This window comes from Cibotium barometz, chromosome 31, assembly GCF_041138505.1.
Source record: "Cibotium barometz isolate CiBa-2024 chromosome 31, ASM4113850v1, whole genome shotgun sequence".
Lineage (NCBI taxonomy): Eukaryota > Viridiplantae > Streptophyta > Polypodiopsida > Cyatheales > Cibotiaceae > Cibotium > Cibotium barometz.
In genome coordinates this window covers 4,385,551-4,403,286 of record NC_141076.1, presented here as the reverse complement: position 1 = coordinate 4,403,286, position 17,736 = coordinate 4,385,551, and the positions used below count along the sequence as shown (strand labels likewise).

The 17,736-nt window shown below is 39.4% G+C and overlaps 1 protein-coding gene across 2 annotated transcripts; it reads right to left on the bottom strand.

The window, feature by feature from the left end:
• Positions 1-1,052: 1,052 nt before the first annotated feature.
• On the bottom strand, positions 1,053-2,604 carry LOC147620419 (uncharacterized). 2 transcript variants are annotated; one of them, XM_086824634.1, is made up of 6 exons: positions 2,381-2,604; positions 2,082-2,283; positions 1,938-2,000; positions 1,790-1,849; positions 1,624-1,689; positions 1,053-1,492 (listed from the first exon to the last, which is right to left on the bottom strand). In XM_086824634.1, the coding sequence occupies exons 2-6, from the start codon at positions 2,253-2,255 to the stop codon at positions 1,385-1,387; spliced, it is 471 nt and encodes a 156-aa protein (XP_086680760.1). In that variant the 5' UTR covers positions 2,256-2,283; positions 2,381-2,604; the 3' UTR covers positions 1,053-1,384. The 2 variants fall into 2 exon arrangements, with proteins under 2 accessions (XP_086680760.1, XP_086680759.1); XM_086824633.1 differs by having other exon boundaries at positions 2,082-2,277.
• Positions 2,605-17,736: the final 15,132 nt, after the last annotated feature.

The window sequence follows — 17,736 nt, the reverse complement described above, 5'->3', positions numbered from 1 at the left end:
TTATGTGTGGATCTTCTAATGGCTCTTCCTCTTAAAAAACAAATCATATCTTTGGATCCGGTAAGGCAAGCTATCAACAATCTGCCTTCATAGGTGTTTTTTTCTAGATGCTGCAAGAAATCCTATGGAGGCAGATTCTCAATGCTTTGTGCAGATTAAAAGATGTGAAAAAAGGCACTCAACCGAATGCACCTTGATCCTCAAGGCTTGTTTTTGTTGTAACACGAACACGAGAGAGGGATATTGTCGATCAAACGTGAGAGGGATGTAATTATTGCAATCATCTCCTTGTTTTCAAATTACTCTTTCAATGCACTCCCTATGTGGTAAGCGTACTATCCAGGGGCTTTGCTTCATCCTCCTATGAGGGTAGGACGAGAGAGAGAGATGGAGGTTTACCAGGAAGCCCTCACACACATAAGCAACACGAGTGAGAGACTATCTATAGAGAGAGAGAGCGAGAGAGAGAGAGAGAAGCATCTTTGCACATAATCTGCAAACACTAGAGGAGCAATTACCTAGCAGGATGTCGTCAACAAACGTCAACCGGTGTCTTATCACGCCTTGATACCTTCAGGTTTAGATGCTTTAGCTCTTGATAACCGTAGCTCCAATGATTTAAGCTTGTTAAAGATGCAAGATTGATATTCCTCCAGCTAATGAATGAACTTTATTTCACTCATTGTAGGCCCCTATTGAATGATCTTTCTTGCAAGGTGAGTGCAGCCTTTCTTGCTAGGTCATATGACCTTTCCCACAAGGTCAAGCTAGACAACCTCTTTCATGCTAGGCCATTATAATATTATTGCATGGTCAACCCTCCTTTCTTGCTATGTTTTTGCAAGCTTTTTGGATGGTGTGTAAACATTATGTTTTCACATTACTTTGGGGAGTCTAGTACTACAGCAGCAAATGGAGCTATTCTTCCCTCGTGAGGTTCCCACCGAGGAGTTTCGGACTAAAGTTTATTGCAAAGGACTCGAGAGAGATTTAGGATTTAAAAAATCACACATACATTATCTTGAATATGCACATATTTTCAAAAAACCACCTGGAGAAAAGTTTCTTTTGCATTATCAAAAAAGAGAACAAACATCTTGATTACAAAAACAGGTAACTGGCGTTACTACTCATTCAAATACCACAAATTCAACTATGACCAAATTCCACACACCTGCACAATTGCGAGAACTCCATAGGAAGTAGCTATCCACCCAACAGTGGAAATCAGAGATTCAAGGAGCACTCACTCTTGTGTAATTATAAACACTAGGCATTCATAAGAAGGTAACATCTGATATTAAGGCACGTGGGAAGGCCATGCTTTGGATGGCCTTAGACATGATACAAGGGGAAGGTATGCATATGTATGCCACACAAAAATTCACAAAGCTTTGGCGAGAGTGGAGAGGGGCACTAGGCAAAGGCCCCTTTTTTGCAAGGGCGCACCATCCATGCCACGGCTATACGTTGCCGTTGAGTTATCAAACATCTAGGCAGGCACACATTGTACAAAACAAAATTAGACGACATAAAAATCCACAAATAGCTACATAAAAATCTGTAGTGTATTATATTACCAACTTTATTTCTACTATTCTTTTAAGAGAGGAGATTAGCAACCTCGATTTGTCTCTCCAGCTCTTTCACATACTCGATAGCTACTGTTAAAACCTCGTCCTCCTCTAGCTGCACACAAACACGCAACTGCGATTAATTCTGAAGTTTTGATTAGTTATAACCATGCTTTAATCTGATAATTAACGCAAATTAAAAACTAGGCTACTACCTCGAGGCCGTGCGGTAGGAGATGCTGGAGAACATTCAGGCGCTCGTTAACAGAATTCACCTGTAATTAACGTCGGTTGTATCGATTGAAGCATTAGCATAATCACACTCGCCTGATGATAAATAGCAACCATACCGCCGCTGATTACCTTTGAAAGAGCTCCTAGCCGTTCATCTGATTCGCTTGCTTCATCATCTGATTCATTTTCAACCTGGCAGCCAAGGAAATCGATAAATGATGGATGGTTATAAGGGGGTTCAATTAGCTGTAATCACAATGTTGGCTAATCCACCTGTGCACTGCGAGCTGCCAGAGGTTGGGATTCATCCAGTTTTCTTCTCTTCACGCTTTGGCAGCTTGTTTCCTGCGAGCATTTGAGCAGTGCGCGGCTGCCTCCTTTGCCTTTGTGTGGCGAGCAGCAACTGATGATGTCCTCTTCAATGGTAACATGCGATGCGGATGCCATGTCTTTTTAAGGTAATGCAATACTGCAGCTAAAAACGAGCACCCTCAAATCTCAAGAAGCAGTTAAGATTACAGACTATGGCAGCAACAGTAAAGGATAAAGTCGTTAAAACTTTCCTAATTTACCTGCAATTAATCAACCCTGGAGGTTATGGTTGAACAATAATGAATGTTTAGCCTGCAATTAGCTCGGGATTGTGTGTTTTTGCAGCTGCAAGAGTCAAGGCAAGCTACCCGAGAGAGAGAGAGAGAGAGAGAGAGAGAGAGAGAGGGGGGAGAGCAGCAAGGCCTTAGACCGTAAGAAAGAAATGAGGTGAGACATGTGCGAGTGACAGAGTGATGCCTTGTGTAGAATAAAAGAGAGAGAGAGAGACAGAGTGGGGAGATTGGCAAGGTGAGTGGCAAGCCAAAGTGCAGGTGATGATAGGTATAGGAAGTGGTAGTGGCCTCATCCTTTTCAATTAACGTGTCATAGATGGAAGTGGTGGTGGTGGTGGTGGTGGTGGTGGTAATGGGGTGTGTGTGGGTGTGGGGGGTTGTGTATGTGTGGGTGTGGGTGTGTTAGTGGAGACCTGACTTGGACAGTGGCCTGCCTGTGTTTGTGTGAAACTCGACTTTCAAGCCTTGAAAGTAATGAGTTAGTAAATCAATGATTTGCTCTGGTGAAGACAAAGGCCCAAAGCCTCTTGGAGTGGATATGGATTGATACGTACGTGTGTGTACACCGTACACGTGTGTGTGTGTGTGTGTGTGGAGAGGGGGGGGGGAGTGCATGCGGGTCAGTGTCTTGACTCTTTCTTGCTTCTGCTGCGCCTTGGCCTGTCACGCCCTGGTAGTGCTGCAAAGGAAAGCAAAGATCCTACTCTCCCTACTATTGGTGGAAAGCTCGTGATGCGGGAGAGGCAATCCTGCACAGGAATGGACACCCACTTTTAAGCCTTTAGAGAGAGGGAGAAAATTAAGGCTGAAATTCCAATAACATGAATAAACACACACACTCTCTACACACTTTCTCTTTCTCTCTCTCTTTCTCTTTCTCAGTTTTCCACTGAAAAAAAACACACACACTCTCTCTCTCTCTCTCTCTCTCATTCTCAGTTTTCCAAACAGATACACTTGACTCCTGCAGCTGTTGTCCACTGGCTAGTACTATCCTCCACATCCATGACCACCCTAGAGAGAGAGAAAAACGCCAGTAAAATGAAAAAACACACGCTCTCTCTCTCTCTCTCTCTTCCAATTCTCTTTCCCTCTCCTCTCTCAAACTCTCTCTCTCTTCCAATTCTCTTCCTCTCTCCTCTCTCAAGCGCTCTCTTTAAAGTTGGGCGTTAGAAAGCGGGCTTAGTACCCATGGGACCCTCAAGCGCTCTCTTACACACATGCACCATTCTCTCTCTAGCCTTTGTTCTCTCCCCCCTCTCTCTCTCTCTCTAGACTCTCTCTCCTATGCCCACATTCTTCAACACTTCCCTTAGTGCTCACACCACTCACCCACTTCTTCTTGTTTTACTCCTCACAACAACTACCCCACCTCCCCCATTATATATACATACACAGTCCCATGCATATGAATACGTAATAGCTTGACAAAAGAAAGTGAAAGCCTTGCCACATTAGAAAAAACTAAAAGTTGAAAGAGAAGGCGCATTAATGGAACCTTCTTTTCACATGTGGTCCTTGTGAGGACCCCAAGCTTTTCCACTAGTGACTAGTGTTGATCATTCAAACTTATCCTTGCTAAGGGTGGGTTCATACCCTTGCACACACACAAGGGGTGGATGTAGCATGACATGGACATCCGAACAACACAAGTTCAATTGCACGTTTTCAAGTGTAAATTGTTACCATTTTATCATTGAAGGATGCTAGGCCAACTCTCAAGGGTTCATTGACATCTTACGGGCATCCTTGCTTGTCAAAAAATTAAGTTCTTTTACGAAAATGCACCAAAATTAGCCATTTTAGTAGTAAGTCTTTTGACATTTTTTTGCTTCTACTTTTGATGTTCTAGTTGACAAATGCGACGATAAAAAATTGTTCATAATAAGAGGTTGGCCTTCTTTTAAAACCCAATTTCCAAACATGGGTTTGTTTTGAAGGTTAAAATGGGCTTTGTAGCCCACAATTTCCATCGCAAAAGTTCCATAACAAGTGGCATAGATGTACAAAGCCTCATGTGCACTAGCTCATTTGTAACATGTGACATTTCCTTTGGTTATTTAATAAGTCATTTACTCCGATGTATGCTTCCATTTTAATTAAAAATTTAAAAATCCCACTAGATCATGAGGAGAAGATACATTGTGACAGAAAAGGGTTTATACTTTTGAGAAGTGTCTGACCCAAGGGATAGCTAAGCAATTGTAACCTCTACTTTCCTACATACAAGAATCCCATTTAATGTACTTTTGACGAAGCTACACTCTAGGGAAAAGTACACAAATCATTTTCTTTCCCAAAGAAAAGAGAGTGCAAATCTCTTGTTTGGAAAAATTATACAAAATCTTAGCGATAATTAAAAAAAGTGGTGCTTTTGTGAGTTTCTATTATTGTTTCTTTTTGCCCATCTTCGCTTCTTTGAGTTTCTCTTACTTTATCTCTTTTTTAATGACTTTTTATTCTTTCTTATCTTTCAAAAGAAAGGCCTATGCTTCACTTATTTAATTAGAGATTAATATCTCTGTAAGGTTGTTTGTTACATTACCATCACGCAATTGGAGATGCTTAATTTCACCCACCAAGTCATTGATTCGCTAATATGTTTTTTCTTAAAGCCCCATGCTTCCACAACATTTGTGCATTATGAGAGCATCATTACTTTTTATAGACATCAAGATACTACTTAGTTCATGATAAAAGCAATGTTGGTGAATTTATCTTTAAAAAAAATCACATATGGTACGATTCTTCTTTTCATAGAAATTAAGGCTTTTAAAAATTGATATTGACTCCATGTGTGTGCAATACCTTTGATAGACAGAAAGATGCTACTTAGTCCAGAATGAAAGCAATATTTACCAAATTCTTCACAAAATCTCTTATGGTACGAAACATTGCAAAAGTAGTTGAATAGGGATTCTTCTTTTCACTACATATAGAAATTAAGGTTCTTTTTTATTGACATTAACTTCATGTGCACAATACGGATGGGCCCCCTTCATCATTTATGCCTTTCTACTATACTAGATTTTTGGAGCCATCTTATTAAATGATATTTTTAAATTGCTATGAAGCCACTTTATGTAAGCAAAGTGGATTTTTATTTATCTCGTATGCACAAAGTATAATGCAAATTTTTAGAAAATTTTGAAAGGGTATTGGAAATTATCACAAAAACATATTCATACCTTCCACACTTTTGAATTGCATGTTTAAGACCTTGCACACTCTTGATTACATGTTTGAGACCTTGCACACTGTTGATTAGGTTTGAGACCTTCATTATTATCTTTTAAACATTTGTATAATAAACACTAGTTCTCTAATAAGACATGAAAGTGTCATAGGACACTTTTATATCATGTTAAGTGGCTATCTTTGAGGAATCTTTACAAGTAACCTAAGTTAAAATTTTACCTCCAATATTTTGCATCTTGTTTCTTGTGAATTGAAATTAATCACAAAAATAAAACAAAGAGAATTATGAAAACTCTACAATTGCTAACAAAAAAAGGCCTAAAAAGGAGAGGCAGTTTTGGAGTGTAGTGCCTCAAGTGATCTGTGTAATAATAAGAACCTGAATTTGTTACATGAATAAAGCAAATTACAAGTGTGAATTTAGGTCAAAATTAATATTTTTTTTTGGGAATTTTGAATGGAGTGTGAGCATGAAGCGGGTTTCTCCAAGCAAGCTTGGGAGTCGGTTTTTTTTCACAACTAATCTCTCTCTACACCCTTGGCTCCTCTATCTTCTCCCCTCCTTCCTACTCTAGCCTCAGCCTCTCAGCCCACCTCCTCCCCCCTCCTCCCATTGTAACCAAATAGATCTCCCTCTCACTCTTTCCCTCTCTGTCTCTATCCCTCTCTCTCTTTCCCTCTCTGTCTCTATCCCTCTCTCTCACATTGCCACCATACGCTCTCTCTCTCTCTCTCTCTCGCTCGCTCGCTTGCTCGCTCCATGCCCTCCCTCCCTTTTTCCCTCTCTCTCTTTCTCCCTTCCTCCACCTATCTTATGCTCATTTCTCACTTTCTCACCACCTCCTCCCCCTATCTCCCCATTTACAACCCACTGCAACCAACTCCCTCTCTCTCTCTCTCTCTCTCTCTCTCTCTCTCTCTCTCTCTCTCTCTCTCTCTCTCACTCACTCGCAGACCCAGGCATGTTCTTCAGGGAGATGTGGACACCCCCTTCATTGATGTATACCATTCTATACCCCCAGTATGGTACATGATGGAGCTAGCTAGGTTGCATATCATGATTGTATACTCCATGCATAATAGCTTTGCATTCTCTTTTTTTTGGGATTAACAAATATGCTCCTTCATTTGAGAACATTAATAAGTGTTATGTAAAGGCACTATAAAAGTTGTGCATTATGAGATATTGGCCACCCAAGGTCTTAGTTAGTAAGTTTTGGGCACCCAAGTGTGAATAAGGGCCAGTTGTATATAAGTCATTTTCACATTTGGCCCTTATTCACACTTGGGCTTCTAAGATATTTTTGGGCACCCATTGTTGCCGAGTGATGAAGGCCCATGGTTGACGAGGCTTCTTGGTTGTTTGTCGGCGAGCCATTGAGCTATGAGTAGGCTATCAACGTGGAGGAGAGGCTTTTAATTGTGGCTTTGGGAGCCACAAGTGTGTGTTGCCTTCATGGAAGCCTTGAGCATTGACGACGTTGGTAGGCACCCATCGTTATTAGCTTCACTATGCTTGGGGTTACCTAACCTTAAGCCATGGGGCCTTTTGTCGAAGCTTCTTAGGAAGTTATTGTGGATGAGCATAGGCAGTGTTCTTGGTTAGCCAAAGACGAGTGTTCTTGGGTAGCCAAAGATGAGTGTTGGGTAGCCAAAGATGAGTGTTGCCTTCATAGTAACCTTGTGTTTGTTGGGGACTAGCCAACATTGAAGCTTTGGCTTGGGGTTGGTTTTTGTTGGCTTAATTTTCTTCTTGCGCTTGGGTTTCAGCGATGGCCATTTTAGGATCCAGGTGTTCTGTGTAGCCATCGTAGAATCCTTGAGCTGCAAGAAGATTCTTGGGCACCCACCATTGATTGTCATGATAAAGATAAGAGGTCGGGGTGCTTGCGGTGTGGGTGGTCAAGGATGTAGAGGTGAGGGGGATTTTCAACGAGGACAAGGCTTGATTGTCATTGTTGGAGGGTGTCGACAGTGCCATTTTGACTGGCTTGGGTGAGGGATGGGGTGTGGGAACAGGGGAGACTACCGGTGATGAGGATGGGGCTTGAGGGAGAAGGGTAGTCGAGGGTGAAGGTGTGTGTATGGTTTCCTCTTGGTGGCGATGAGGATGGGGCTTGAGGGAGAAGGGTAGTCGAGGGTGAAGGTGTGTGTATGGTTTCCTCTTGTTGGGGACACAAGAGGACGGTGGCGTTTACCGTTGATTTCCATGGTGGCCATTTCTTCTCTCGCCAATTGAAGTGGCAGTGAGTGGCATCAATCCACTCTTTTCCAATTATAATCCGGCCTTGGAGTTCTCCTGCATCAATGACATGAAATTTCCATTTCTTCTCTCGCCAATTGAAGTGGCAGTGAGTGGCATCAATCCACTCTTTTTCAATTATAATCCGACCTTGGAGTGCTCCTGCATCTATGACATGAAATTTTCACTTCAACTGGTTATTTTCGATAGAAATTTTAGAAATGAAATACCCCACTCATTAGACACATTTCACGTGAGATTTGAATGTAAGTGTTTTCGTTTCATTAGGAAAATACGGACTCTACATTTTTCCCCTTAAGGAGTGAATAAAAAAAGATTGGCCTGACCAATGACAGAGCTAGGATTCTAGATCCATGTAACATGGATCTGTTTGTCATATCTTTGCCCAAATCTCTTAAGACAATAAAATAATAGAGCCCATATCTTAAAAAAATAGAGAAATGTCAGATTCCATATCTTTCATGATGTCAGATGTACCTTGTAGTCAGCACATGGAAGTTTAAAAACCGAATTTTATTTTTTTCCTTTTTTTATGTTTAACTTTTTACTTTCCCTCCTTTTGCATTTCACTACCTTTTCATTTTTTCCCTTTTTTTTTAGCGGAACTCAATTTTGCCATATCTTTTGCAACTTTAGTTCTTTCTTCACGAAATTTTACAGGTATGCTGTTCTCCACCATAGCTCCCTCCTCATAAAATTTCATCTCATTTGGACAAAACCTCTATAAGTTATGTACATTTTCTCATATGAACTTTCTCTTCTTTGCGCCACAAATAGCTATCTTGATCTGAAGTGGCATCAAATTCTTATGAGTAATGATCATATGTTTAGGGTTTGTCTATGTTTTGTCTTTATGTAAGATAGGTTTGTTTATGTTTTGTCTTGATGTGTTGTTGTTTATTTTCATAGGAGCAAGGTTGTGAGCGACAAGATTGTGCAAATTAAAGTAGTAAGTTGTTGTTTATTTCGTGTTAGTTTAATCTTTATTTGTTGCTTATAATCTTCTCTACACCATAGATAACTATCTTGATTTTAAGTGGCATAAAATACTTGTGAGTAATGATCATAGGTTTAGGGTTTGTTTATGTTTTGTCTTGATGTGTTTATGTTCATTTTCATAGGTTGTAAGCAACAAGGTTGTGTGAATCAAAGCAATAGGTTGCTGTTTATTTCTTGTTGTTATAATGTTTATTTGTTGCTTAAAATCTTAACATAGATATTTATTAATCATTTAGTCTAACTTTGTTAATTTGGTGCTTTGTTTTTTATTGTAGATGTCTTTAAGGAGGAGGAATATCAGTAATATTCACACAGTGGAGGTGTTTAATAGGAGAGATGATGAAGGTAATTGGATCCCTGATCAATACAGTAAGTTAAATTGGATTTTAATGAGACCAAGTACTCGTGGGAGTTTCAAGGTCAAGCTCAAAGATGTAATAGATCCCAACAAACAATGGAAAGATGGAATCATAAAGTTTAGGAGATGCACCAATGGTACAGTAACAGAGGCTTTTATTCAGCATGTTTATATGCACAAAGAGATTCGAGTGCATCATGACAACTTCAGTGTGAGACATAAGCCTAATAATAAGTTTATATCTCTTTGCTTTGTGTTCTTGTGCTTTGAGTCCATGGTTATTAGATAGAGTTTTAATACAACCATGTTTGTTGCTTGTAGCTTTATATCCATCAACTCTGCATGAATGGAAAAATGTAGAGTGCTTAAGTGGAAAGCTAAATGTTTTACATGCAGAGATAGGTGCCTTGATCTATGACAACAAAAGTGCAAGCGAATTGGCATCTCAGAATGTTTACTTTTATGATTCTACATATGTTGTGAAGAGACATAGTTTGAAGCACATTCCACTACCATTGTTGTCTAGCCAGGAATGGTATAATCCTAGCTTAGACATGTCAGAAGCATGTAGGGTGATGTTCATGCTGCCATGAAACCCTCCACAGGCTCTAGAGATGTGCATCTAAGTTGGTTTGTACCATTTGGTTTGTTTGCACATTTGTTTGGATCCTGTGAAGTAGTAAAGAAAACTAAGATTATGTATCAATGCAAGTGCCCATCTGAGGATTGGATGACTCAGTTACTAGGTGAGTCATGGCATCTCAAGAGAACTCACCACCATGATGATATCATTGAATGTAGAATCACTGTGTGTTAGATGTTTTAGGTAAGATTACACTGTTGTTGATTGTTTATAGTTTTTATTCATAAGTACTTCATTGCAAGACACCGATCGTTGATTGTTGATGTTGTTTTTATGTTTTTATGTTTGTTGTTGATTGTTGATTTTTATTTTTATGTTTTTATGTTTTTATGTTGGTTGTTTGTTTTTTATAACCGGTACTTCAAACTTTGTGCATTCGCTTCAAGTATAGGAGGTGGCGACTTCTACGTGGGGAGTGGCTCAGCTTGGACCAAGACATGCCAGATGGCACGCATTCAGCACTCATTGATGTGAATATTCTTTGGGAGGGTCATGAACCTTTTAGCGTTAATGTAGAAAGTCATTGGTCCCTTAGTTTTCTGAGGCAGGAAATCCAACTCATGTCCAATGATCCCCCTTGTAATTTTTATTTCAAGTTGGATGGTAGGAAGGTTGGGAGTCGATGTGAACATTGCAAAACATGCAAGCAGTGTGTTGCTCCACACATCCTTGAAATTGTAGAGTCCATGTAATTCTTATTCTTCCAAGTGAATATTAAAAGCTGTTTCGCTAAAAGTGTTGTAAATTTTATTTTATTTCATTTTCATAAATTGCAGTGGTTTTTTTAAGTCTACTGTGTTTCGAACCCATTAATATGTAAGGAAATAAAGATAAGTATAATTAAGTATAATTATAAATATAAGTATAAATATATATTTAAGTGTAAACAATAATATTATTAATTATCCTAGAAATATAAATATGATTTATGATTTCTTATATTTTAATGAAGTGTCGTTAATTTTAAGTCTATGGATATAAGTATAAAAATAAATATAGCTTTAAGTATATATTTAAGTGCAAATAATAATATAAGTAACTTTGTAAATAATATAATATAATCATAATAATAATAATATGTAACAAGAAATAGAAGTATGATTTATTATTTATCATATTTTGTTGAAGTGTCCTTTATTAACTAAAGTATAAACATAAAGTATTAAAATAAATATAAGTTTATAGATATTTTAAGTATAATAATAAACATAAGTATAAATTGCATCCATCCAGCCTCACGAAACCCAAAGTCATGACCCACCACTAGCTTCATTGAGTGCCATCACCATTGAAGGGGTGGAGTACCTCCTCATGCAGGTTGTGTTGGAGCTCTTGGAGTTTTAATGAAATAAATATTACTCCATTAAAATTTTAATAAAATATATATTACTTTATGAAAGTTTTAATGAAATATATATTACTTTATGAAAGTTTTAATGAAATAATATATAAATTTATATTTATAAGTATAAGTAGGGGTTATTTTCATTCACTTCTATTGCATTCTCTATCTCTCACTTTCTATCCACCTTGCTTGTTGCTCTCTTTACGCCTTCACCATGGCTTCTCATCATGATGCATTCGCACACAGTGGATGAGTGAAATCCATTAACGGTCAATGTGGGACTAGATTTACCCTAGATTTTGTTATAGTGTTGAGCTAGAGAATATATTTAGGACTCTAGAGCCCGATAGCTCACTGCTTGCATATTTTTTGTGCGGGATGTGATGATATTACATTTTTAATCCCTCACTCCACTGCTTGGTGGATACCCTAGAGTTCCTCTTCTCCATGAAGAGTGGTGACAACCATAGAAAGGTTGTGCAAAGAGCACTTGCACATGTCCCCCCCCCCCCCTTTTCCGATCTACCTTTGTGCCCCTCACTTTTGAGTCAGCAGATCCAATTGATCTCATTGAGCGGGATATTGCCTTTGCTATTTGTATATTATGCTCTGATTTTGAAGAGGATAATGATGTCCTAGGAGCCAGTGGTGCCTCTTCTCACCTATAAAGAGAAGGAGACAAAGGAGATAGTCCTGGACAAGCAAGAGGAGGAGGCACGTAGCTTGTCTTTAGACTTGTCGACTATCACCAGTGTGCAAAACTTGCATCATTGAGTGCCATCACTATGGATGGTGTTGAGTACTTGCTCATGCAGGATGTCCTTGAGGTCTTGGATTTGAGGGAGGAAGAGCTGTGCTGCCACCTTGTCTGGGATGTTGATGAAAAGGAATTACAACAAAATTTCCTTCGAGCTCGAGTTGGATAGCATGAAGATCAATCTTCCCGGTAGCAAGGCCTAGGCCAACAAGTGAATGAATCTTCCCTCCACATTGAGCTTCGAACAAGTATAGGAGCTTGGAGCGCTTCATAAGCACCACCTTCTCTAAGCTTGATGTCACAGGCATGGACTTGAATGTAGCACCCTTTGTTAAAGCCTTGATCTTCATGAGAGAGACTTGTCCATTAGGGGAGCATACTTTGTGAAAGACAATGATATCTTGGAAGATCTTGCCAATATACTCCTTCAAAGCTGCATCTTGGAGTCTTCCTCTGCCACCCCTTGTTCCACCAGCTCCTCTTGATGCAAACTCATCGACATTTTCGTGAAAGAAAATATTTGCATGCAAAAATAAAATATCAAAAATTATTCCAAAATACAATTGCATGAAAAAACATATTTTCAAATGAGTTGAAATTATCTGTGCGGGGCCTCAAGGCCATCCTTGCCAGCCTTTGGCTAACATGCTTGGAGGGTCCCGATGCATGCCAGATTACATGTGTGGGGTCCCCAGGCCCCTGAGGCCCGCACAGAAATTTTCAGGAAGATTTTAAAAAAAATTACGTACCCTCTCAGCCTCATCATTCTGTTTCCCCGACCAGTGCATCTAGGTCTGCCCTAGTGATCACTGTATCACCATTGTAGAGGGTTCGAGAGGTCAATGCGTGGTCGAGGTCCAAAGAGCTCCTCTTGCAACCTCTCAAATTCTGCATCTGAGATATCATAGTTAGGAGCAGCTTCTGCAGCACTTCTTTGGATGTGGATGATTGCAGAGACATCATCCATGCTCGTGCCATCCTATCGGCCAATCTCAGTTACTTGTGGAGGGACATCCACAGTGTCAAAGTCAATGAGGTGCTCCTACTGACTTTGCTGAGCCTAGTAAGAGGCGCGCAGAGTTTAAGGTTTTTGTACTTGCTTCTATGTCATGATGTAACAATTTCTATATTAATAAAAATATATATTTAAAGTTTTGTTGTATTCGTGCGACCAACAAATAATATTTAATCATTAATTTAAAATTGAAATCACAATATAATTATGATTGCCAGATATAATCAAGTAGACACTTGGCAAGGATCAAAAAAATATATTTTCATTAAGTAAAGCATTTACATCATGATCACATGAGATTACATTGTGGCATATACATGAGATTACAAGATCTCCCTAAATCTACGGCTCATCACCATAATCTTCCCTCCACTTTCGCATGCATAGAACTAGCCGCATATCTTTGTTAATGATGGTGACTCTCTTGTCATGGACTGCTGCGTACATTGTGTCACCAAACATGTCCACCAAAAAAGCTTAAGCAGCCTCTTGTGAAGAGCTTCCAAATCTACTGCTGTCCATCGTGTGGGAGCTTCACTATTGCTGACCCGACGATGCTATCGAGATAACCGGCTCACGTTCAAATCATCCATGATCTCCCTAATAATGAGGAGATGAAAAGGTCTCCTCGGGGATTAGAAGGTCTGTCATCTTCTGATACTTTCTTATTTCTCGAAGAGCGACGGTGCCAGGTCTCCATCGACGTTTGCGATGTGTGGGCGGTGCTGGGGGCCTGACCTTCACGAGATCAATCCTCCTGGCAGTTTGCTTGGTGTGAGCCATGTTCTTGAAGAAGATAAAACAAGAATAGAATGAAAATGAAAGACTCTAAACTTATATTTATAACTTCAAAAACTGAAAATATAACTTATATTTATATTTTTATAGAATGAAAATAAATAACTCTTAAATTTTTAGGATTTTTTATTATATTTAGTAATTTCCTTATTTATAAGAGCCCCTCTGATGCAACATCTCACTAATTCCCTAGGGTTTTTAGAACTTTGTTCCATGTTTAAAGTAATCTAATTTTTAGAGTAATTTTTATTATTATTTTTTTAGTAAAGAAAATTTTTAAATTTCTAAATTCATTGAAATTTTATACACTTATAGTCGTTCATGCATACATGTTGTGTGAAAAATCCTAAATCCATATAAGGCCTGTGAACAAAAAAATAGTGCTTTCGATAAACTTGAAAAACTATACGAGAGAAAAAGATAAGAAAGAAACATCAAATTATACTTGTATTAAAAACACTTCTCATAGATTACAAGTGCATTGAAACACAGGTTTACAACACATCATATGATTTACTCAAATCATATTATCCATCTATGCTTCTTGTACTTTCTTGATACTTCCTTATTTCTTGAAGAGCAGCAGTGCCGGTCTCCATCTACGCTTCTTGTGACGTGGTGGATGTGGATGCGTTGTACCTATAGTAGTGCCTCCTGGATTGTCAGATTGAGTGCGCTCACTAGCAATCTCCATTGGTATATTGACGTGGGGTTGTGTTGGGCAAGTCTTAGTAGGGTTCCTCTTAGCAGTTTGCTTAGTGCGTGCCATGTCTTGAAAGCCAGAAGACTATAAAATGTAAATGTCTCACCACTTATAAGCACTTATAAGTAATAGTTTAATCAACTTTAAAAATAACACAACTGTTCACACACAAGTATGCATATACTCTCACATATAAAATCATTTAATATTATGGTTATAGTTAGTGAGATTATGGGTGATATATCACATTGGTTTACAAGCTCTATGTGAAAGCCATTTTAGTTTAGTAGAGTAATACTTGCATCAACAAAAAATAACAGTTTCAACTTGCATTTGCTCATTTGAAACACTTGACTCTCGGGTTTTCCACTTTCTTCCCTCTCTTTCTTGAGTTCTCAACCATTCACCATGTTTCTCTCTACATGATGAATTCTCAAATCGTGCCTTTCTAACCTCACATATGACTATGTGTATTGCGTGTGATACATTGGACATAGGTTTCTTCTCCTCTAACCTTATTGCTATCTTTCTATACCACCATAGAAGTAATTGTTTCTTCATTGGATTGACATCATAGATTCCACCTCCATGAGCAGTTATCTTTTGGAAAGCACATCATGCTTGCCAATGAGATCACTCCGTGCCCTGTGTAGACCATATCACTAAACTTCCTTCATTTGCAAAGTAAGGACCATGAGCATGCAATATATGCTACATCAATAAACAATGAAATTCAAAGTGACTTTTAAACATGTGAAAGTAGAAAATAGTTCACGATGTGAACCATTTATGGATTCATGACGTGAACCATTCCTTGCTATCTCATGGTGTAAACTGCTATCTACAATCTTACGACCTAAAAATTCAGATCGAAAGAACCCTATGAAAATTCATTTGGGGTAGTTATTTAGCCTATCAAATAATATTCTCATGCACTTGAGGTCCGGTAAACTCATTGGAGACGACCTTACTCTCGATGATAGTGCATCAAACCACCCAGGGTCTTTCTATCAAAAGAGTGTTGGTTCAGGCCACTCTGCGAGCACTCAATTGAGTGTTTCGGCTCAAATAAATCTAACCACCATTGATACAAGTAGTGAAGAGTCCATGGAAGAGGGGCTATGATTCTCTGGGATTGGAGAGGAAGAAAAACCATCTTCCCCTATAAGATCCAGTGGTATCTTTGACATAGCCAGGGGAGTTTTTAGTCTCCAAACCAACAACAATAATGAAGCACAATCTGTGGGTATAGGACCATCAACCAGTGTCGGACAAGATCCAAGACCAGAAGTACCAACCCAACCTTTGAGTTCTAGGCTATCTAACACTATGAGGATCAGTGGAACTCCCAAGGCGAGGAGAGACAAGGAAAGTGTGGCTAGGACCGGTCAAGTCTTCTTCCCAACCTTAGAAGAAGTAGAATTAGACTCAAAGAGGGCTGAAGTAGAGCGACGACTATGAGTATTGAGCTTAAGGAAACAAGAGCTTGATACTCGAAGAACAAGGGCTGAACAAAAGGAAATGGAAAATGTATATCCATTTCAATCATGTGGCAAGGAGCCAAAAAATGTTTAGGAATGCCACTAAGTGTAAGGAAATGGGTATGACTAAGGGAGAAATCCCAAATCTAGAACCCATTAATAAAGAGCCAAGAGCAGAGGAAGGATTTGATACCCAATGTGAAGGGGATAATTTACCCAGGGAAACTGTTGAAGTTGAGAACCTCCTGTACACAACAAAAGAAGACATAGAGCAAATGATCAATCATCCCACGTTCTTGCAAGACATAGAGCTCTTAATTCAACAAAGATGGACGGAGGCTGCTAATAATGAGCCAGGCCATGATGAGTTGGCAGGACCTACCCATAGACCTAAAATGCCTAGAAGAGGCAATTTAGGAAGAGGCAATTCAGGAAGAGGACAAGGTCTAGGTAGGGTGGAGTAGCTCCTCGAAGACCAAAGGCAGATCCGAATGTAGATCTTAATGCAGCCACAAGGGCATATTTGCTTAATATGGCTATGGAGAGGGGCCAAGGAATGGTTAGGGAACTAGGCATTGCTCTAGAATCTAGACCATCCCAAATATCATTCCAAGCTTATACAAAAGTTCTCAGGGGGATGGGGACCCAATCCAACATGTTGAGATCTTTGAATCTACATGCGAAACCTATGGGCCAGTGAGTGACGTGACCATGATTCATGCCTTTTCACTGACCTTAGAAGGAAAGGCTCATCAATGGTTTCGAACCCTAAAGCTAGAAGATAAGATCAACTTCACTCATCTCAATAATGTGTTTGTGCCAAGCTTTGCCTGAAGTGGTGACAGATGGAGTCCTATGGCACATCTCCATAATATCAAACAAAAATAAAATGAGTCTATGTGAGACCTTGCATCCCGGCTTAAGCACTTGAATTTAAGATGTAAGATACGGGAGAGGCTAACTGATGATTAGTTATTTCCCTACTTTCGGAGAGGAGTCCAAGATAATAAAATGTATGATTATCTAGTATTAGCCTGACCAGCTACTCTGGATGCATGCTGTAAGCTGGCAATCGAATATGAAGACGATATGCTTGAATTGCCACAACCTGAAGATGTCAAGGCATCTTTTGCAACAACAACATCACGAGTCTCGAGACACCAAGACACAGAAACCCGGAGCAAACAAGTTAGGAACATGACTATGGATGAACTCAGTAATGTTATACCAGACAAAATAAAATTCAAGGATGGAAGAGAAGCATCAGGGCATGGGCATGCACATCTCTACCCTCGGAGAGATCTAGTATGGTGTTCTATGTGCAGAATGAATCCCAAATGCCCTCAATTAAGAGTAAGGCCTCCACTCTATTGTGCTCACTATGTGAAATTAGGGAACCATGACACTTCCATGTGTAGGTATTTGAGATTCCATGTGTAGGTATCTGAGATTCCAAATTGTAGCACAACTGCCAGCACCCAAAATGCCACTGGCCTTACCAGCACCACCCCAGTGCAAATCACTGCGGCTATAGGCCAGCCAAACCCATCCTATTTACCAAGAGGAATGTTCCAGATACAAGACACGTTGCCTCTATCACCATATATTTGTTGGAATTAGGGTTGCAGGAAAGCACACAAAGCTTGGAGAAGAAGAAGCGAGAATGCACACAACACACAATGTATTAGATTGTGTCAATGTACAAAAGATAAGTTAGCCCTAGAATGATGGGCGTATATACAAGCCGGGGGAAAAAACCTCCT